At 36.9% G+C, this 21,994-nt stretch overlaps 4 protein-coding genes across 5 annotated transcripts; 2 read left to right on the plus strand and 2 right to left on the minus strand.

The window, feature by feature from the left end:
• The first annotated feature begins 231 nt into the window (after positions 1-231).
• On the plus strand, positions 232-7,207 carry LOC145898936 (uncharacterized). The gene is made up of 14 exons (XM_082987610.1): positions 232-353; positions 630-706; positions 910-1,017; positions 1,128-1,271; positions 1,595-1,756; positions 1,989-2,135; positions 2,389-2,632; positions 4,191-4,306; positions 4,591-4,720; positions 5,014-5,166; positions 5,323-5,417; positions 5,602-5,793; positions 6,017-6,165; positions 6,542-7,207. Exons 2-14 carry the CDS (start codon positions 652-654, stop codon positions 6,743-6,745), a joined length of 1,899 nt encoding a protein of 632 aa, XP_082843736.1. The 5' UTR covers positions 232-353; positions 630-651; the 3' UTR covers positions 6,746-7,207.
• Positions 7,208-7,634: 427 nt separating this feature from the next.
• On the plus strand, positions 7,635-9,300 carry LOC145898730 (dynein regulatory complex protein 8-like). Its single transcript, XM_082987313.1, has 4 exons — positions 7,635-7,735; positions 7,958-8,089; positions 8,344-8,449; positions 8,779-9,300. The coding sequence occupies exons 1-4, from the start codon at positions 7,705-7,707 to the stop codon at positions 9,002-9,004; spliced, it is 495 nt and encodes a 164-aa protein (XP_082843439.1). The 5' UTR covers positions 7,635-7,704; the 3' UTR covers positions 9,005-9,300.
• A 134-nt stretch (positions 9,301-9,434) lies between these two features.
• On the minus strand, positions 9,435-16,362 carry LOC145897481 (equilibrative nucleoside transporter 1-like). 2 transcript variants are annotated; one of them, XM_082985792.1, is made up of 14 exons: positions 16,182-16,362; positions 15,161-15,275; positions 14,623-14,704; positions 14,360-14,562; positions 14,209-14,287; positions 13,938-14,090; positions 13,388-13,436; positions 13,231-13,328; positions 12,986-13,049; positions 12,086-12,240; positions 11,698-11,845; positions 11,075-11,160; positions 10,402-10,601; positions 9,435-10,274 (listed from the first exon to the last, which is right to left on the minus strand). In XM_082985792.1, the coding sequence occupies exons 1-14, from the start codon at positions 16,195-16,197 to the stop codon at positions 10,160-10,162; spliced, it is 1,563 nt and encodes a 520-aa protein (XP_082841918.1). In that variant the 5' UTR covers positions 16,198-16,362; the 3' UTR covers positions 9,435-10,159. The 2 variants fall into 2 exon arrangements, with proteins under 2 accessions (XP_082841918.1, XP_082841917.1); XM_082985791.1 differs by having other exon boundaries at positions 12,086-12,243; positions 16,182-16,361.
• Positions 16,363-16,978: 616 nt separating this feature from the next.
• On the minus strand, positions 16,979-21,804 carry LOC145897132 (arylsulfatase-like). Its single transcript, XM_082985310.1, has 8 exons — positions 21,558-21,804; positions 21,051-21,200; positions 20,607-20,719; positions 20,047-20,266; positions 19,541-19,705; positions 18,903-19,040; positions 18,061-18,215; positions 16,979-17,892 (listed from the first exon to the last, which is right to left on the minus strand). The coding sequence occupies exons 1-8, from the start codon at positions 21,802-21,804 to the stop codon at positions 17,527-17,529; spliced, it is 1,554 nt and encodes a 517-aa protein (XP_082841436.1). The 3' UTR covers positions 16,979-17,526.
• Between the last annotated feature and the right edge of the window lie 190 nt (positions 21,805-21,994).

Raw genomic sequence — 21,994 nt, forward strand, 5'->3', positions numbered from 1 at the left:
GCGCGATAAATACGACCGGTCATATACGAAAGGCCCGTGAAGGTGCGGGGTGGAGAAATATTGCTTCAGAACGAGCCAGAGCTTCGCACGTTGCTGATTCTTACAAGCATAGAAAAGTTTTTGAGATTTAGTTCAATTCAGTGAGGATTTCAGCGGATATTTTTGCACTAACAAAACCGGCAATTTGTATTTTTTTTTATCTATTTGTCAAATAATGTTATTTTATTCCCAGCAGAATCTCAGTCCAACTCTCTTGGAATGAGAAAACATTTGTAGGAAAATATTTTGATTCCAGCTTTCATCGAGAATTCGCTTCGTTGCTGAATCCGCTGTTTCAACTTTTCTACTTCGAGGTAAAAACGTGTTTTGTTGCGTGACAAAATTTGCTGAGTTGTTGCCGAAATTAATCCTGCGTGATTGAATTGTAACCTTATGTCTGGGAAGGATTTGCTTAACACAGAGTTCATGTGAAATGGGTTTGGGTGACTTTTATTCAAGATTGCACGCAAGTGTTGCGTAACTACAAATATAATCTGACATTCACCAATTTTGATTCATTTTCACCAGCATATATCCTTCAATACATAAATATTATTTTAGACTTTACAAAAATTCTTGATATTTTTCAGGTTATTCAAAACACGCAGGAAGATGAAGACCACGTTATGCCTCCTCGCAATAATTTGTGCCTGTTTCGTTGCAACAGGTGGGGAAATCTTTTAATTCAAACAATTTGTAACGAAGAAGCGTAACTTTATTATCAACTTTACAATGTATTATTTTGTGTTGTGAATGTCATAGAATTGATTTGGCTCGTAAATTACTCATTAGCTGTTGACTAGCATTATATTTAAGATACTATATGGTGTTAATATTGTAAATATCGATGCATTTGTTTTGTTTTAACAGAAGCCCAAAATCAACTTTGTCCAACAAAACGACCACCGCGTCATCAAATCTGCTTCGATTTAGCAGGGAAACAGATTGATGAAGCATTTTACTGCATAATGCGTTATGGTAACCAAACTGTTTAATTTTTATTTTTTACTTTAACCTAAACTGTTTTCAGTCGTTTTTGTACCCCCTTTTTTAAATTATATTTTAGCTATCCTACCGTTGTGTTGTAGAATGCTGCTATGATTACAGCCAAAGTAAGGGGCGTTGCTACAAACCTATCGGGGACACAGAAAATTCGGTTGGTTCTGCCGGACGTCTTCAACAGGGAAATCCCCAGAACCGCCCTTCTATCACCTTGACAACATCCAGAGTCCGTAAGTGACGTCATGAAAATTTCCCCTGATCATTATTCTGAAAGTATTGGAATTCTCCCCAAAGACAGTTATTCGTAAAAATTCGCCACGCTTAACAATTTATGCAGTTTTTACAGCCAAGCATCCAACAATTAATTTACAAAGCTATGGCGTCACATATAATCACACTGATACATGAAGCTCATTTAATTCCACACGTTCCTACGTTGTGACGTCATCTCCGCGACTGTAAACTCAGATGTCAATCAAGGGCTTCGAGCTAGGCCCGCAAGCCCTTCAGACTAATCTTCTTTCCTATTTATTAAACACATATTCCTCCGCAGAGTTTTCCGGGTCTTGTCTGTTTCACTGCACCTCGGTTGAAAGATATCGCCGTATTTCGTGTTATGCTGAAGGATCCGTCGACATGTACTCATGCATGAATGCTGGGTGTTGTTACGACGCCTCAGACTCTGTTAGAGAAAGGAGATGTTTTTTCCCACTTCGTAAGTCAACGTGGTTTTTTATATTTTTGGAAACCAACTGAAGAATTTTACTCGTACTTAAGTTTTGTAAACTTCGCAAATAAATCTGTATGTTGTAAATTTAGACACGTAATCAATTATATGGTGAGCAAATCTTGTTGAAACGCCCAATAAATATACAGTGAGAATGAAATCTGACAGTAGTTGAGCATTTATACATGTATGTAGTAATTTACTTAGTTTTTTTGTTCAGCTGCCAACCCAAGCTGCCCACGTGACAGATGCCTAGCAACGAATGGATCACTCACTCGTTGTAACGCATTCACCCCGCAAACTTGCCTCGCATCCGGATGCTGCTGGCAGCAAGTCGCCGGTCAAGATACCTGTTACGCTGAACAAGGTTGGTGTTGGAAGTGTTCAACTTTGAAACACGTTCAAAAGATCAAAATAAATTGTGTCGCTTTTCGGGTGGAAAGATGTTACTTAATCCTATATTGATACCATTGAACTTGCCCGACATAAAAGCACCACATTTGTGCGGATAGTTGCATGATGTAATGAAATCTAAACATAAAGGAAATTTAACAATTGCGTTTAGATTTAAAACTACTTGTCAAGTGAGTTAGCTTCAAAGCGTCAATGTTTTTGTCCAGATCCACCCACAGTGCTTATGTCGTCAAACCAGTTTGCACCTGGACCTGTGATTACCGATACGACAACATCTGTGCCGACCACAACTGCTACACCCGTGCCCACAACCACAAAACAACCCAAGTTTCTAGACGTTCTCGTGCAGAACGGCGGAAGATTGGAAGATTACTCTGTGGTCGAGTTGTTGAGCAAGAGTATTACCCAGTTGCTGAGGAAACGGAATCGAACCGCGACCACCACAACACCGTAAGTATTACATGCTACGCACGGCGTGATCTATCGTCAAGAATGCAAAGCAACTTAACATATTGCGTTGACGTCGTCCTATGTGAATTACGTGGTTTGTTATATCACGTAGAGCGTTCGGTTAAAACCAACTTGGAAGTCATTCAGCAACATGTTCGGTTGGCATAAATGTCATATACAAGAAACATAACATTTCAAGGATATGAGCAGGCATATTTCTATTCGACATTTTTAACTGTTTGAACCATCGTAAAAAGACCCGAAGAACCAAATGACACCAAGGACCTTCCGCATGAAATAATGTCAAATAAGCGCAATGGTCTTCTTCAGTGCAAAGCGTACTTGCAATGGGCAGATACGTTATATGACCAGACGTACGACCGGTCATAAACTTGTTTAAGCGCGCCAATCACCTACAGTTATACAGTCATGTGACCTGTCGTGATAATCACCCTTGACACCAAACCGTGGTCGTTAACCTTAACCGATTATGATTGGTCGACTGTTGGGAGCAAAATGCAAGTGGAACCTGTTACGCGGGTCGACATACCTAACGTGGCGAACGCCCCGCAAGATTCGAAAGATGTTTATGTGCCAGGGCAAGCTTGACACGTTTTGTTGCTAAAATCAGCGCGCAATGTTAGCAGTGTTTGCAGCTTGACCCTAATATGTCGAAAAGATGCATTTCCTTCGCGTTTTATTCTGAATTCTTTGCTACAGGGCGTTTTGTTATAGTGGGGAGTAAGCTTGTCACTTTACCCTCAGTTAATTTGAACACTGTTTCAGTTCGAATCCTAATTACGGCAATGTCTAAAAAATGTGATAATTTTCGGTAGTATTGTTTCAGCCTAATACGATTTTCACCAATTCTGACAACAAAACGTGAGAAGATCCCCCCACTGGGATAATTGACCTAATCGCATCGGGTTAAATGAAAACTGTACTTTTGCCGCAACGACCGGCTTTAATCATTTACAATAACATGGGTGACGCACACGTAGGAAGGATTTCCTTGAAATCAACCCGGGAATTACGTGGGTCCAGGCGCATATTATCCTCACCTCACCATGCGATCGTGCATAATGTGCAGCCATTTTCACACCCCTTAGGCCGCAAACCGAATAATGATGATTTCCTTTTTCCGCGAAAGGCCGAGCTTCCTTCCGCTGAGCGTAAATGGCACCGCCCCAAGAATAAGCGCGGGTCTCACTTCAAGCCGTGTCGGGCCGGAGTAATTGATTACCACATTTATCCTATACGCTCGTTTGACACTCGTGAAACTAGATAAGTACAGACGCTTACATCTTCCCAAGTACCACGCTATAATGTCTTCATTTCCGCGAGGTTTTACCGGAGTTTAGGTTTGGTTGATACAACTTAAGTGTAATACCCGGTCTGTAAGGTTTTCTACTCCCCCTTTCTGTGACATTTTTGCCTGTGAAGTGTTCCCATAAAATTATACTTAAGCGTTTAAATTTACAAGAACTTGGTGTTTTATATTTCAATTTATTCAATTCCACAATTCACTTTGTCCTAACTTTGTAATTATCTTTGTCAGGAAACCGACAACCACAACCACCACAACAACCACCGTTGCTACCACCACGAGGCAGGCGAGAGTCCTCACAACCCAACCTGCTTTCGTCATGAAAACTGTGTGCCGTTGGGGATCATGTAAGTTTTATAACATTTTTTTGTGGGCAGGGATCGGTGGTTTTTTGGCTTGACTCGATGTGTTTCATATGGGATTTCTTTACTAATGTCACTTGTTCAAAGTCGATTTGTCTTTCACATAAAGATCATATACCCTAAAAATAAATGGAAACTCTCTCTCTCAAATCACCCAAGTCTTCATCGCAATTCACAAAAACAAAAATGTTTCAGTATTTCCAATGTATACAAAAACAATATTAAAACAAATTAAACAAAATTAACGTGGAGTGCTACAACCTTCACAGGTCGTCAATACAGAGTAAAGAACACTGAGATCGACATGTGTTACCCAACCGACTGTGGAAGACCGAGGTTTTTCCCGGGATCACAAAACACAGTTCCATCCTCGTTCAAGAAAATTGTCGGCGGATCTAAGTAAGTGTTATTATAAATTTTGGGGTGTGTGTTAACCTGGCTGTTCCTACAACAACGATCAGCAACCAATTTACAGTATTTAAGTTTGCCTTTTCTATGCAGTGGGTGAAAGTGTTACATATGACTCCGAAACCATAGGTTGCCTACCTCTGACCTGTTATGTTTAACACGGTATCTGTGTACATTGGCCTGTGTAGAGAGATATTTAGTTGAATAATTTAGCGAACTCTTCTGGATAGTTTTTTTTGCAATAAACATAAACTGATTTAATCAAAAACTTTCACTTCCTACAGAGCTTATCCCTTCAGTCACCCATGGACTGTGATGATTGTGAAGAGCGAAGGCAAGAAGAGTTTCCTCTGTGGGGCTTCGATCATCTGCAAGCGTTGGTTGGTGACCACCGCACATTGCTTTAACAAACAATCCAGGCAGAGCTCAGTGCCAGAGTACGTTTATATTGTTTTTGTTTTTTTTGCTTTCGTTCAGTTGTTTCTTTTAATTAATCGTTTTGAGACTGAACTTCAGTCAGAAAAAGTAAAGGCAAAAAGTTATTTGTACAAAAGTAAGTTTCGGGATTTTAAACACCGAATGTTTAACCCCAGTCTCGATGCAATCTTCTACACAATCTACGTGGGACGTTACATGGGCAAGGATTACTCACCAGGAAAGCAAATTCAAGTTTTCCACGGACGCAAAGGTAAAACTTGACAGTTTTCTTTTTTTTACTAAAATATAAGAACAGGTTATTAAAATATAATATGCCGAAACTTGATATATTCACGTTGTTGGTTTCCGCTTCTACAACTTCTACGTTTACCAAAATCTAAATTGAGCTGCCGTCACTCAGTGGTAACAAAATAACATTCTTATGGTTGCAACAGATATCGATTTCATCGAACTCCACGAAGACTTCAAGAGCGGTGTATCCAGGGGCGTCGTCGGTTACGATATTGCAGTCATCAAGTTGAAAAGAGACATCGAATACAACGATTTCGCCCAACCTATCTGTCTCCCAACAAAATCAGCCAAAGTCGACCAAATCGTGTGGGCCACTGGGTGGGGAGAGACCAAAAGTAAGTTATTTCTTTCAGTTGTTTTTATACTGAAATAAAAATTCCTCTGGTGTTTAATGTAAAGTCTGAAAGTTATTCTTGCAACAGACAGACGACTTAGGAATATTTATCATTTTCTTCATTGATCCGTTACTGGGTCTCTGTCAGCCATAGAGACTACACAGGCGATTCATAGAAATCAAACTCTCACTGAAAGTTATTTGATTGAATTTTCAATTTGCAGATCGCGGAGCCTCGAACCAGAATATGAAGCAACTCGGTGTGAAGATTCTCAACGAAACTGTTTGCAACAGCCAGGTCCCCAAATTCGAAGATAATCCACCCCCTGGTGTTCTGTGCGCTGGTGGAGAACTTGAACACGATACTTGCACGGTAGGCAGCAATTCTGTTCTATTTTCGTGTCAGAGAACTTGCAATAAATTATATGTAGCGCGTCTCGCGCATACTACAGTGATGTCATAGACATAGTAGATTGTTAGAAACAAACGAAAATATAATTGTATAGTTTCGTTGACAGATTTGTAAAGTTTGCCAAGGGTCGAGCGTTTTTAAATATTTCCCCCTGCTCGCAGACAAACATTTTTCAGAAGAAAACAAATGATTTTAAACAACATAAAAATAATTGTCGTAAATCATTACTTAACTGCAATGTGGAGCCAATAATATGAATTGTGTATAAGCTGCAGACAGATGGCCACTATTTCGACCTAAATGGTCTCATTACTTAACTGTTTATTGCATTGTGCAGGGCGATTCCGGCGGACCTCTAGCTGGGCCGATACCCGTGATTGAAAGACGCCGCAGAGTGATCAGGTGGCAGTTGTTCGGAATGACGAGCTTCGGGTCGCCAACTTGCAACACTTTCGCATTTGATCGCCAGCCAGCCGTTTACACCGACATCGCACACTACAAGGATTGGATTCACAAGCGCACAAACTACTGCTGCGATTAGAAGCTCTCAGATTGTTTAGAGTGATTTTTTGTCATATTGCAAAGATTTTTATTTCCATTTTCGCTTGAGAAACAGTGATTAGGAAATGTTGCTGGGAAAATCCCCAAAACCCTTAACAAAGTTATACCTGGTATTTTTTCCAATTCGGATTAGTTTTATGGTGACGTCATCCGATGCATAAATGCGCTGTCACGTGGGTTTCTTCATTGCTTTCTGCTAATTTGCCGCTAGATGATAATATTAGACTGGTCCGCAAGCAGTTTTTTTGCATTTTAATGCATGTACCTCAGCAGGCGCAGCGCTGCTATTGTATGCATGTCAAAAAAGAACACTTTCTACAGATATTTGTCTTTTCTTGTTGTTTATCTTGTTGTTGTGAGCTGCTATACGAGTTCCAACTTCCGAGAAACTTATTGTATTTATTTTTGCGCACAATTTTATGCTGAAAATAAACATATAATTTTTCGCCCCAATATTTTTCTACTTTAATGGCCTTAAAGATTTGTACAACAGAAATATTTGGAAGCAAACAAATCCCTCACCATTGAAAAAAAGCACCAAACTGCACTTCAGGCGCAGCACTACGGAAGGATTTTATGCTAATAATTTCAGGCAAAGCCGGGCAATATTTTTAAATATCTGCATAAATACTCATATTTTTAAAGACATTACTGTTTTGGGCGAAATACACTACGCAGATATAATTACATTCTAAAATAAAAAAAATAAATGGTAATATTTCGCGTGATATAATTTGACACATTATGCAACTAAACAAGATATATAAGAAATTATGGACACTGATTAAATCAACGTTTTTGGCTCCTATTATAAATATATTTTACACATAGCACCCTCTCCTGGCATTATAGCTCCATGGCAACGAAGGGGATGTACCCAAACTTTTCGAAAAGTATTTTTGGCAAAAACATCTTTTTTGGTTAAAAACATCATAAATAATGGCCGAATCTGGGGAAAAAGAATCTGCTGGTATGTATATATTTTTACTATATTTAGCACTAAGAATTTGGTCCTATTAATCTTGTTAACAAATCTAACTAAGTAATTACTGGGAATTGCTCTTCTGGCACTTAATTTGTAGGTTGAAAACCGTATTTCAAACAAAGGTAAAACCAATGGAAAATTATTTCATGTTTATGTGTGTAGCAGTGTCTGGAGAAATACATTGATCTTGTTGCGTTAATTTGCCAGAGTCTATGCTTGCTGAAATTGAGAAAAAAATCACAGAAGCTTTTGACATATTTGATCATGAAGCAAACAAGACAGTGGATGTAAGAGAAATTGGAACAATTGTCAGATCACTGGGTTGTTGCCCATCAGAAGGTAAAATACTATTGGATCAGAGTAGAAAGTTTGCTATATGCGCAGAGAATTTTTATCAGCGATGGTTAAGTAATTGTACTGACCATCGCAACGTTTTTCAAAGCATTAGCTAATTTTTATTGTGCATCTGATCGGTAAATTTTCACATAAGTGTGAAGCCAATTTATCCACGATAACTTTTCCAATCTGGCTTATGTGCAGTTTACATTAAGAAGTAGCAGGGGTTTTTGAGTGATATATGACATGTGTTTTAGGTGAACTGCATGACATGCTTGCAGAAATTGAAGAGGAAGAACCGACAGGTTACATTAGATTTGAAAAGTTTCTCCCTATGATGACGCACATCTTGATGGAACACAGGTAGTTTCAACATGCCTTTTTGTTGAAATACCTGTAATGTGCTAATCTTTTAAATGCCATGCTTGTATATTTGTTAATTTAATATATTATATGGGGATTTTGGGGTTGCCTAGATTAATTTACTGGGTAGGCAGAGTATAAATTTGAAAAGGACATCTTTGTTAGCAATTTGTGTAAAAATATAAATTTGTATATGATGTTGAAATATTTTAGTCTAGGTCATCGTTTACTCTAACCAATAACCTACCAAAGATAAATCTTACAAAGCCTGACATTTTAGAGGCTCCAGTGACTTACTTTTGACCATTTCAACTAAAGATTTTTGTTAGATACAAACCTGCACCTGAAGACCAACTGTTGAAGGCATTTGAAGTCCTTGACACAGAACACAAGGGATTTCTTTCACAAGAAGAACTGACAAAGTACATGACAGAGGAAGCGGAACCGTTTACTCAGGAAGAAATGGATGAATTTCTTTCAGCTGCTGTTGATCCGGACAGGGGGGTTGTCCTTTATAAAGATTATGTTTCTGTAATGGCAGTGGAAGACACATGAGTGAAGATCCTGTTAAGTCGAAATACTTTTCATTCAACCTTAGCAGGTGTTTGCCCTATGCTAAAAATATTTTGCAGAATACGTCGTAAACTTTTTTTGGGATCTTTTAATAATAAAATATAAACATGCATGTTTTACCCCAAATTGCAAAGTTATTGAAACTCCAGGTTCAAAGGTCATGTTTAAACCATTTTTTTTTATTTTAATAATCTGTCCTTCTGGTGCAATTACCATGACCGTTGTTGTCCAATGTTTCACCTGCTATACAGATGGGCTTCACATTATATTCTATGGGAAAGAAATTTTCTGTTGTTATTATTTAACGTTATTGTTTACCAAGATATCCTGACCCAAAGCTTTCAACATGACAGCATACTTATAGTCTTATTGACACATAACCTAATGTCAGATCTAAAGAAAAAACAGCAGATGTTTTCCAGTTTGCTTCATATTGCCAAACACAAAACCTTGTATTATTTAATCACAAATAAGTATGGGTATATGAGCCACAGGGAAACACACTTTACAATAAAAAAGAAATAATACACGTGCATGTACATATATACTATGTATAAATATGTTACATATGTATAGTGCTTCTTAAACAGGGAACAATCCACAACACACAAGAATAAAATTACAGTAGTCAGCACAAAATCGACTTATCTTTTCGATCTGAATAAACAAAAACTTAAGAAAAAGCAGAAATACAAGGATACTTTTTGGCTGCACATTTAAAATTCATTCAGGAAATTTTGAGTAGTACTTGCAAGTCAATCATGTGAGTTTTAGGGTTTTGTAGCATAGTACACAGAGCAAAATAACAAGTGTAATTAGCAATATTGATCTTCAAAAAAAACTCTTCACAACCAACCCTACTTACAATACTGACAGAAACCAAAATAATTGCAACAGAAAACACTGGTTTCACAAAATTTTTTTCATTAACCAACACAATGATGTAATATTTTTCGCTGAGTCAGTACAAAGAGCAGATTTTCATGTAGCAAGCAAAGTTGGAAAATAAATTTGTTAATTGCTCTCAAACAAACTTTTGCACAATTTTAAAAGATTTCAAATAGCCTTATTGCATCAAGTATTATTTTGAGTATCTGTTTTTGGCGAATTTGTAAAAATCACCATAAATGCAATAATCTACAATGCTGTTTTGATGACAAACGAGAATCCAGCTCCAGCAAACAGGCCAACAGAGATCGCAAAAGCTAACATAGATCCAGCTGTACTTGCGTGCTCAGGATTTTCCACTTTCCTGTTAAAAAAAAAACATAAATAACATTTCCTGTCTTATTAGATTTAACATCAGAAAGTCTGTATCTTGTCATGAATGTACAGTATTTAGTAAAACAAAATATTTTCATAGGCAGAAATCCACTTACAATGGGCCATATTGCATGATCAATGTGCTTAGATGGCCATTAGAAATTCCAAACAAGACCATGAAGGATATAAAAAAGGCATCATGTGCAAATACAACAGGGGTTGTTCGTGGTTGGGCATTGCAGAGGGCAAAGAGAGCCAGGAAAACTCCCCTAGCAAGGACACATATCACCAACCCTGTGAGATTGGATTTTCCGGGCTGCAAAACAACATCACGCAGTCAGAATTAAACTATGATTTTCTACAGTAAATTTTAAACATGATACCCTGGTTTTAACTAAATGCCAGCGGTTCTCAACAATTTTAGACTCGAAACCGCAAGTATGTTGGTTGGGAACTACATGAGGTTCTCGATACAGTGGTAAAATGTACATAATGATTGTAAAACAACACTAAAATGTTGCCAATATAACAAATAGTTAAATGTACAAACAAAGCATGTGCTGATAGTAGATTATTAATGTGAATGTTTCAAGCAATAAATCATCACCGCCAGTTAATAACCACACTGAACACAGTTAGGGAAGGGATAGAAATATTTGTATCAATACCATTCTAATCAGCAGATCCCTAGCTTTTATAGCATTTATATTTAATATAAAACAAAATTCACATAATTTGCCCCCAGATGGAAACGTGTTGCACTGCATTTTGTGAATATTTAATACTTACAAAGTGGACATAACCTGCCATACTTCTGCCCACCCAGTCCATAAAGTTGAACATCAGAAAGCAACAAACAGGAGTGAAGTAGATATCTAAAAAAATGGGCAAGTTAGGTTGTAGTTGCTTTAATGAAGGAAACATATTATCCAAATGCAAGTTTTGCAAAAGTTAAAAAGTTTCAAACGAGTTTAGCAACAACAAACATAATCGTACTTAATTAATGTCTTTGGTAAAAGTAAAACCAAAAATAACGCAGTAGGGAAAAAAATTATAGACAGCTCCTAGTTTGGTAAAGTGAAAAATACATAGACAGATCACAGGGCACCAAACCTAACATGACTGTTTCGGAAATTGCCAATGTTAAACCACATGGAGAGTTGAAGTTGTTAATATTACCACAAACAATGCATTGTGTATGAGTTGTTTATCAAGCTGACTGTCATACTGGCAACATAATTTGTCCCATCACCATGAGTTTCAAGTTTTTTTCATTTTAATGACACAACAAATAACACTTTTTTAGAACTGCAGTGGTTTGAAGGTAATTAAAAAAAATATTTTATGTAACATAGTGGTTATATTGTCGACTGCTGCTTTTAAACTGTTTTTTTTTTACAAGTGGGGCCTACCATTCCAAACAGTTCCCTTGGTCATTGACTGGACACTTGCTGTTATTGCCGGAAAGCATGCAAGAGTCACGAAGAAGGTAAAAACAATCAAGAAACAATAAACCCAAATCTGTTTGAAAATCAGCCAGATCGGTGGAACAGTTTTCGGCTAAAAGGTGAAAATAGGTGCATAGGTGAAAAATTGTGGTTGTTAATTAATAAATGGTGGTTATCACAAAAAATCAACAAGTCAATGTGAATACTATGCTGTAAAAAGTATGGCAAAATGTTTGTAAAAAAACGTTTAGGCAACTACAATATCCTTCTATTGCACAAACAATAATGACTGTCTTAAATATTTCAGGATAAAATGTTAAGATGACAAAATTGAACTCTTGAACCCACAAACCTGAATCATGTGGACAGAATCAACAGAGAGTGGATCAAAGTCTTTAGCGTCACCGGGAGATTCATGGGCAATCATCACATCCATTCCTTTCTGATTGATGGAATGGTTTAAGCCTTCACTTAGCATCTTGTCATCTTCACGATGAGTGATGTGACCTTCTAAAACACAGTAATGTAAGAAACATCATCAATAATTCTCATGTACAAGAGAGCAGAAGTAAGCTATTGTTTTAATGAAACTCATAGCAGAAAATGATGTAGGAAGTATAGGTTCGTTTTATTAAACTGGCAACAATGTTTTTTATGAGTTTGACCTTGACCAAAGGTCAAATTAGAAGTAATACATGCTTTGTCTTCTTAAAAATTATTACAACCAGTATGTTCTTATTGTTGAAATTACATGAAATTTATCATGAATGTATCAAAAGACATTTGACACAGATAAAACTTATGTAAAAAAAATAAGAAACAAAGGAAATCCCTACTGTGACCAAGAGATTATTCCCAGACAAAGGCTAAAATCTCATCCCTCAAAGCAGTAAGTTGCGCAACAACATATTTTGCAATATTTTTAAGACTGAACTTTGCCCTAGGATGGAGTAGCAGAAAACCACGAGTTTGCAATTTGCAAACACTTATTAAAAACTTGCTACGTTAACATTCTCGTTACTCGGCACATCCTTATAACAGCATTTTCATGATAGTCAGTTGGAAGGTCAACTTTAAACATGTATGAACGTAAAACGACTAAAGCTTAATACACTAAATTAGGCCATAAAGTTGAAGTCTCTTTTACAACTTACACCGATTTATTGCTGGTGTGAATTTTAAAACACAAAGATTTTAAAATAACCAAAATTTTTAAATATTATCACAAATCAGTCCCATCCATCCAACCTACCTTCCTTATCTTTATCATTTACAATGCTTGGATTTCTTGCAAAACGATAAAAGATGAAGAATTTCTGCAAAACGTGCATTATTAATGTTTCTCCAAGATAAAGTTTAGTAAAAATTTTTGTTTAAAACTGTTTTACAACTTGCAAAATTTTTTTCCATAATTTTGGTAAAGTCAGCTGATATTCAGTATTGTGAAGATATTTATGATTATTGCAAAGTTAATATAAGCACTGGTTTTGAACTTACATTCTTTCTTAACCCAACATAGCAAACCCCAGTGAGCACAAGAACAATAATAGCTGTCATGAAGTATGCGAAGGCACTACTTGTGGAGTCACTGCTGTCTGTGAATACATGAAACTCTCAGGTTTAAATACCTCGTGATAAATGGTAACAAACTTACATGCAAGAGCCCCAATCATTGCAAGTGAGGCAAATACTCCTCCCATACCCTGGTAACAAAAAAGTGTTGATAACACAGGAAAAGAAAAATATTCATAGGAAAGGAAAAGATAAGATTTGATACAAATTATAATAAGAATTAGTTGCAATAATGGATTTAAGACATCTTTTTAAATCAGCAAACATTGCACCACAACTACAACTAATAAACTGAAATATTGTATATATATTTCAATTGTACAAGGACTCTCTCTTGCAGGTTATTTTCAACTATGGACCCCTAATCCAGTCGACCAAGCATGTTTCCATGGTTTTCTCGTGATTGTAATAAAAACTGATTCTTTAAGTTGAACAAGTTCCCTTACTATGATGTCAAAAAACAACATTATGGTGTAAAGTTGCTACTCTACGAACAAAACCCTAATTGCACCATTATTTGCAAAGTTATATGGCCTGCTTCAAATCCAGCTATGTATGTGAATATGGTTCATAGCACTAAATGCTTTTGGCACCCCTCATAGAGTGTTACATAGGATGTGTATAACTTTTACCTGGCCAGCCATGACAGCTGCAGTGTAACGTGGGGGTAACAAAGCAGAGATTCCAAAAATACTTGATTGGAAGATAGCAGAACAACAGTTGAGAATAATAACACAGATCATCGTTAAAGTGAAAAACAATTCCTGCCAGGTGCTGGTGTCAATCTGGAAACAATTTCCATGATATATTGTGGGAGGCAAAAGTTTTTTCGCGCTAAACAAAGTCTTCAAATTTCATTGTTGGCTTTTTACTAAAAACTGTTACAAAGTTAATAAAAATTACCTTGACAAAGACTTCAGTTATGACAAACATGAGGACCATTATGACAATTGATCCAAGTATCCTCACTTTTTCTTTTATCCTAAAATGCAAAAAAATAACAACATTATATATTTCCACAACCATGTTATTTGACATAAAAAAGCACATTTACCTTTGCTGCAGGACGGTGTTTATAAACTGGAAGATGACATTTGGAAGCATTGCACAAATAGAGAGGGTGCTTTGGAACAAGGTTTGTAGATTGTTGAATTCTGGTGAGCTGGGACCAACAGTTGAAGCGTTTACAGTTGCATTTACAGTTTCAATTGTGTTGTTAGAGGTAGAGCTGTTGCTTTGTAACTTAGTCATCCAGTACTGAAAAAAAACACTCCCGGATAAAAGTTATGTTGTACGCATGCTTATAAAACCACTTACATCGTTCGCTGTAATAAAAAAGTTCCATGGCAAAAGCGTTCCCAACCCAAGAAAGTAAAACGAAAGATATACAACCTGAAACCTGTTGAATGAATGAAAACGAAAGTCATGTTTTATGGTGCAATTTGCTTCATAATAAAGATAATCCACAATGTGGAAATCTGTGTGCCTTCTAGTCTACCAGCTAGCATATGTGCCACGGTCACCAGCTTCACTGATGAGACCTTACAAGTCGAAATAGTGTGTGCACTTGTCTGCAGCTCTCATTGACTATTATGGCTCTTTTGCGCATATAAAAGATAATCTACTGTTTTAAGGTTACAAAGCTGATGCCATTATACATGTGCCCTTATCTTGAAGATGTTGTTAATTAAAGAAAGTCTTCACCAGATGCATACAGTTATGTGTAACCCATAAAAATGTACTTCAGAAAATTCAAAATGTTTGAAATAGACGAACAATTACATGCCACATATATGTAAGTTTCAAACAATATGATGTAACAAATATTGTCAAACAATATAATTATAATGCTTACTTGTCTTTTGGCCCCATGACAGCTTGCTCACTTTCAGATGTTTCCTTGCGTATTTCTTTGTACAGAGCAGCACCAGAATAATCAGCACCCAGTAGAGGTGAATTCTCCCCTACATCTAATAATACAAAAGAATAAACTAAACCAAATGAACAAAGCATGTATACTGCTATTTTTGTTGCCAGGCATACTAATTAATCGGAATTGCTCTTCTGGCACTTAGTTTCTAAAGTGTTTATTTGAAACCAACGTTTCTTTTGCCATTCGGCGAGACTTCCTCAGGGTTATGTCAACAATAATGTATCAAACGCATAAACAGCACGTGTTTGGTTTACACTGTGAGCATGACAGCAAGAACTATATAGCAAAGCTTTCAGCATAGTAAACATGACGTACATTTACCAACTGTTACAGATAAATAATATTTAGAGTTTTCCTAATTAAAGGTTATGAATATTTCAATTTCTTTCATGCAGCTTCATTGATTGAAAGAACATTGAACTGTTTGCAGCATGAACAAAACAGTTCAAGCACCTTGGCCATAATTGGAAAGGACTTTGCCAACACATACATCTATTTATAAATTTTGGTTGTTGGTCAAGTTATCCAGCTAATATTGCTTCCTATATGCCCTGCATTTCACAAGCTTGTGGGTTTTGTAGAAAGTAAATCATTTTCAGAAATTAATTTCCACAGATTTGATTAGGACTTGCTGCCTTAGGTTTTGGGTATAAATTGGAAAAAGTGTTAATTCTCTCTGTTACTAAGCTCAAAAACATATCTATTTGTTCTGTCTAAATGCTACCCAATCATCAGAGGTGAACTGTCCTAAACACTACATAGTAATTTATATGGATATATAAAACCTTGAAGCATCTCGAAGCCATTGCACATTAACCATAATTCAAATGTGGAAATCTGCACATTAGCTCCTGGGCAAGCCGATTACGCAAACAAATCAATGCAAACAGAATGGACTTTATCAGTATGCAAACATCTACCAAAATGGCCTAACTTAACTTACCTTTGTTTTGGGCCATAGTTTAGACTTGTTGCTGTCCACGACGCCTTTTTTCTTTGTTTACGTTTTTACAGCTGTGACGACACAAAGCGGCGATTGGATAGAAATGTTCAATAAATGTTTTCTTGCGAGAAAGCAACGAACCGCTGTGGTTGCACAAAACAATTTCATTGACATGTGATTCTGAACAAAGAACATGTTTCCAAATGTTGGGGATTTTATTTCCGTAACTTGTAACGCGAACATGTGTGACGCAATTGCGTAAATATGTTGGCGTCAGTACAGCTGTGCGTGCGGCAAATCACGATGTTGTTTCAGACTTTGCTCGTCGTTACTTGGTGGCTTGTTTTGTAGTTGTGTGGGGGTATGTGTGTATAGAAGAAATTACGCTGGTGCAAGCACAAATTACGGGCATTAAACTCCCATTACAGAAATAAGAAAACATTTATTTTTATTTCTGAGATCCGCCGACCAACACTTGCCGAATGATGCCTTAGTTTTTACCACAAGTCAACAGAAATGAAATACTGGCGATCAACCGATTGAGATGGATCGATTCTTTGAGAGCTTCTGGAACAATGCATTAGACGTGAACGCGGATGAACCAAATGCTTATACACGGGTGCCTCTAAAATGCCATTGTAGGCATCGTAGGCATTGTAGGCATTACAGGCACTGAGTCTATGGCATTGACAGCCTCTACGATGCCTAGACTCAATGCCTTACACTGTCTGCAATGAGGTTTTAGAGGGACCGCTTGTACACCGCGACTTGAGATTTTTGACATTAAATACATTTTTATGAAACATAAAAAAAACTACAACAATTGTACCAGTTTTACAATCACTATCTAAACAGCGCCTCACAATAATTGCACTTTATTAAAAAATAATTGCATAAAGTACGTTTTAGTTCCACATGTTAGTCAAACGGTTTACGTGCTTGCAGAAGTCAAACAAATAAGCAGCACATAGACACTTACAATAATATATTCGACCACTAAGTGTTTTTATGCTTTCTCCTCTGGATACATATAATAATAATAATAATAAAAATTAAAACGGGCATAAAAACTCTTCACCCGCCAATGGAATATGGTCTTCATTCCCTGCAATTAATCGAAACACTTTGAATTGTCCACAATAATTAAAAAAGGTGAATTGGTAAAAGCTTCATAAGTTGCACCCACAACACCAGAAGGTATGTTCGGTTAGATCAAAGTCACTCTAAAAAACGAGGCATTTTCACGAAAACCTGGGAACTTTGAGACAAGCAATTAAAGAAACGCAAACGAGCAGTGTAGTTAATGGTGAGTTATTGCATGCAAACTGTTAATCATCGACCAACATTACAACTCCGTCTTCTCTTGTTTGTTAAGATAACCTGCATCGTCGTAACGACTGCATCGGCATAGTGGGGGGTCACAACATGGCTGTAATTCTGGGTTGAAGTTATCCAGTTGTTTTGGAACTGGGGTTATGGTCGCTCGATGTTCTCGTATCAAAACCTCTGCTCTTTCCAGTAAATCTTGATGCTTTGAAACGTCGAGTAGATACCTCTCACCTGGGTCATTCTCAACGTCGAATATGATTGGTGGATCGTGATGCGCTGCCAAGGAACAGTCAAGCGTGCTCAAGATGTCTCGGGCTGGAATTGCGTTGAAGCAGTTTGAAGATAAATTATGTGCGGAAAGATTGTGGGTGTGGAAGTGAATCTAAAGAATATCATGTCATTTACAACAGCAGAGACGTAAACGGTAATGACACAAAGGAAAATTCAATTACCAATTCGAAAACATAATACAACTCTCTCGACCGTTAAATCCCAATAGTCTAAATTGTTCCAATTAAAAAACGAGAGTTTAAGTACAAAGGAAAGATACCTTGTATTTGCCGAGTCTAACCGCCATAAGCTGATCTGAGCAGTAATGGAATAGAATTTCATGAGGCGGTTTTTCCGATGCATGATTTCCATGGAGAAGGTGATCTATTCTCACACCATCCAGAATATTGTTGTCACTTTTTATGTTGGTTTCTCCTAATATAAAAAACATGGTCGACAACTTTGTTGTTTGATCATGTTCAAGTTTAAGTCATTTACATAAAATTGAAATGCCCTTTTTAGAAACTACGTATTAATTTATTTTATTTGGAGACACAAGTGGCGATCTATACCCCACATACGTTGTTTGTGTGTCAGTATTCGAACATTGGTCGAGTTTTTGAATTAATGTCAGAAACTGTAAGCTATTACAGTAAGGAGACCAGGCAGACATGAAATGTAATCCATATCCCGCGTCTCAATTACTATTAACAGCGCAGGATTATGTTTTTCAGGCGTATATAAAATGCCCAACGGTCGGGTATACAGGTAGAGTCGCATTATTTCGTCACAATAGGATTCGTTGTAGCGTTTTTGTTAAACTCGGACAGACGTCACGTGTACAGAAACATTTCCTATCACCAAGTTAAACGACGGTTGCCCTGGAAACGGGGCTCAAATAGTTTTTACTGCAAAAAAGGGAACGATGGAAAGAGGATTTACCTTATTAGCAACCCAGTCAGTTAGTTCACAGCACTGATTATAACAGTGTTCGTTTATAATGGTCCATATATTAGATTTGGCTTTTCAATCCCGTGTAATTATCTCCAAGTTTTTCGCATTTCGCGCCAATTTAGATTTAGTTTCCAGAAAATCTCGAAACCAGGTCACAGGATTACAAACCTGACAACGCGAGTAAAGTTGGAAATATATCCATGGAACTGATCACGTGTCTATTAACTGATCCTGGTGGAATTTTTCCAGGCCACCAAGCAATGGAAGGAACTCTTATTCCACCTTCCCAACTTGTTGTTTTCCCTCCTAGGAAGTTGGGTAAAAACAGTTATTGAGGTAATTGTACTGGAAACTTAAAAATGGGCCTTTACCACCAGGTAACATTCAGTGGAAGAACGAACAGATTAGTAAATAACGCAATTGTAGCCAGCTCCAATTGTTAAGGAGAAAAAGGCTCTGGTGCAAAAAAAAATTTTGGGATCAGATGAAGTTCCCTTAGTTAAAAAACAAACAATGGTATTGTTATTTAAGGGACCCCTAGACTGGTATGAGCCCTTGTGGCTAGTGCACCGCACTGAGTGCACCCACCGCACCGACTGCACCCACCTCTCGTTGGGCCTGATTGAAGTACAATATAAATGTGCAATAAACTTTAACGGCAAATGTTTATTTAATCTGCAAATACTAGGTTTGCTCGATTGGCCGTAATCTTTATGCTGATAGGATGTAATAATGCATTTTCAGTGATTAAACAATGCTGCTGGCCCAACATTGCAAACAACACCGGTATTTTATCATCAAGTTACCTTTCAGAAATCCAGGGGATCCACCGTGGGAACACTGTTCAATCTGAGGTCCATGGTCAGACAGAAATAACACCAAGGTATCTTGTTCAAGTTGAAGTTTTTTCACGGTATCAACAACTTCACCGACAGACCAGGCCATCTCATTCATAAAATCTCCAAACACCCCTGTTTGGAACACCAACAATGTTGAGTTTTAATTGTTAGAGAGGCATTCCAGTGCAATGCATTTTAACTACTGATATATTTAGAATAGTATAGTATGAATAACTTCAACTGTCCAATTGCCCAATTGCCTGGTCATAACATGACAATTCAAATTTTAATTTAGAACACAAGTGGCTTGGGCACTTAAAAGCCTAATAAGGAGACATCCTGGTCTGAAGTAGCCATTTATACAGCACAACAATTCAAAACAAGGTCATCTTTAGCCTTTATGAATGCCAGCAATATTAAACATAGCAAAACAGTAAAAATTTTGATGTTACATTTTGTAAAATTTAAATCACCTCTCCTGGAAGTGTTGCAAAATCTTGTTGAGCAAATAACTGCTTCATGAACTTGGGGTAAACTCAGATAAAGAAAGAAGGGATTTTGATGGTTATTCTCAATAAATTTTACTGCATCATCGGTGATGCGCTGAGTCATCAATTCTGTGTCGATTGGTTGCTCAACAATTGATGAGTTTCGATAAAGGAAACACTTGTTGACTTGTTCCTCAACGCTAAACTATAATGTTAAACATGATATTGATCATCAAATGGTTTTTCAATCGAACAATTTTGCATTTAAAAGCATATTGCAAAATGACCAAAACATTTCCTTGTTGCATTACTCATGTTTAGGAACAATAATGTTAAACATGATATTGATTTAAAATGGTTTCAATTACATTGTAGAATGATTAAAATCTTTCTTGCCACATTACTCAGGATTACGATACACATTGTTGGCAACAGAACATATATGAAAGAAAAGTTTGTATATACCATATTTACTAAACCCTGTACAACTTTATCAAAACAATATTTTGTACAAAATTAAATTTGAGGAAACATGTTTAACCTACCTTGGTGGGGTCACACATAAAGTGGAAGGTGAATGGAATCATTGTTCCGACATAATCGAATCCATGATGGTGGGGAAGATGGTTGCCATCATTTACAACAAATTGGTTGATTCCTGTTTATAAATAAAATTCGAATTTGTGTCCAGTAAACTTTGGAAGCGTTGCTTTACATTGATATGAATTTAAAATTAAATTGAATTTATTCAACAAAAAATGTTAAACTGAATGTAACCGGGGGACGAAATGAAAAGTTTACAAATCAGGGAATACACAGCTTACAAGAACCAAATTACTCCATAGCACAGTGCCACTCAACAGCTGCACTGATGAGACCTTACAGGTCGAAACAGTGCGTGTACACACCCTGTCTGCAGCTTTGCAAATTACTCCATGTTTTATGATCTAAATAAAATATACCACTTAAACAAAATAAGGGTCACAAACCTAAATGCCATTTTCCCACCATTCCTGTGTGATATCCTTGTTTTTTCAAAGCCTCAGCGATTGTGGTTTCATTTTTTGGTAATCCACCAGAGTCAATTTGCCAAACCACCCTGTTCTGACCAACCATCCCACTCCTGATTGGAAGTCTTCCTGTTTAGAATATAAATTTATAGAAATAGAATAATTTCACAAAAAGCCAACAAAAATAAGCATGTCTGTTGATAGAAAAATAGTTTTGCTACCTCATCAAGCCATAGGTTTTCAGCTATATTTAACCAAAAAATATTAAACTTGTGCTCAATGCTACACTCAACAAAACACATTACAAGTATAGTCCTATATTTACACGATAATCTAAAATCAGTGTGACAGCCAGATACCCTGGGGTTATGTGGTTCATTATGTTACAAAGTCTGGTTTGTAACTTTATGTACATATATTACATAAACAATCGATTTTTAACTAGGAATTGGTGAATAGTTGTATGCCATTGAATAAACTACATACCTGTTAACAATGCAGCTCTGCTTGGTGTGCACATGGAGTCTGCTGCATACCATTGTGTAAATCTCATCCCCTCATCAGCCAACAGATCAATCGGTCCCTTCTCCTGAGTCGGATGTCCATAAGAATGCAAATCTCCATAACCAAGGTCGTCAGCAAATATTACTATAAAGTTTGGTTTTCTTGACTGAACAACAGCCAACAGGGCCAGCAGCAGTACCGGTAAAATATTAATTGTCTGAACATGCATTTGGAAAACCTTTCGAAAGCAAACTTTGTTATTGAAACTCAATTGGTTTTAAAACATAGGGCTGGAATATTGCAGCACACAATTTACACAGTACTAGTTCTATAAACAGGCTACAACAAGTGAAGTGTTGTTTTAATTTTAGGACAAAAACAAAAACCAAAATTTGTTCATGCACTTCAAAGACACAGAA

Source organism: Ascidia mentula, chromosome 4, assembly GCF_947561715.1.
Source record: "Ascidia mentula chromosome 4, kaAscMent1.1, whole genome shotgun sequence".
In the NCBI taxonomy this organism is placed as follows: Eukaryota; Metazoa; Chordata; class Ascidiacea; order Phlebobranchia; family Ascidiidae; genus Ascidia; species Ascidia mentula.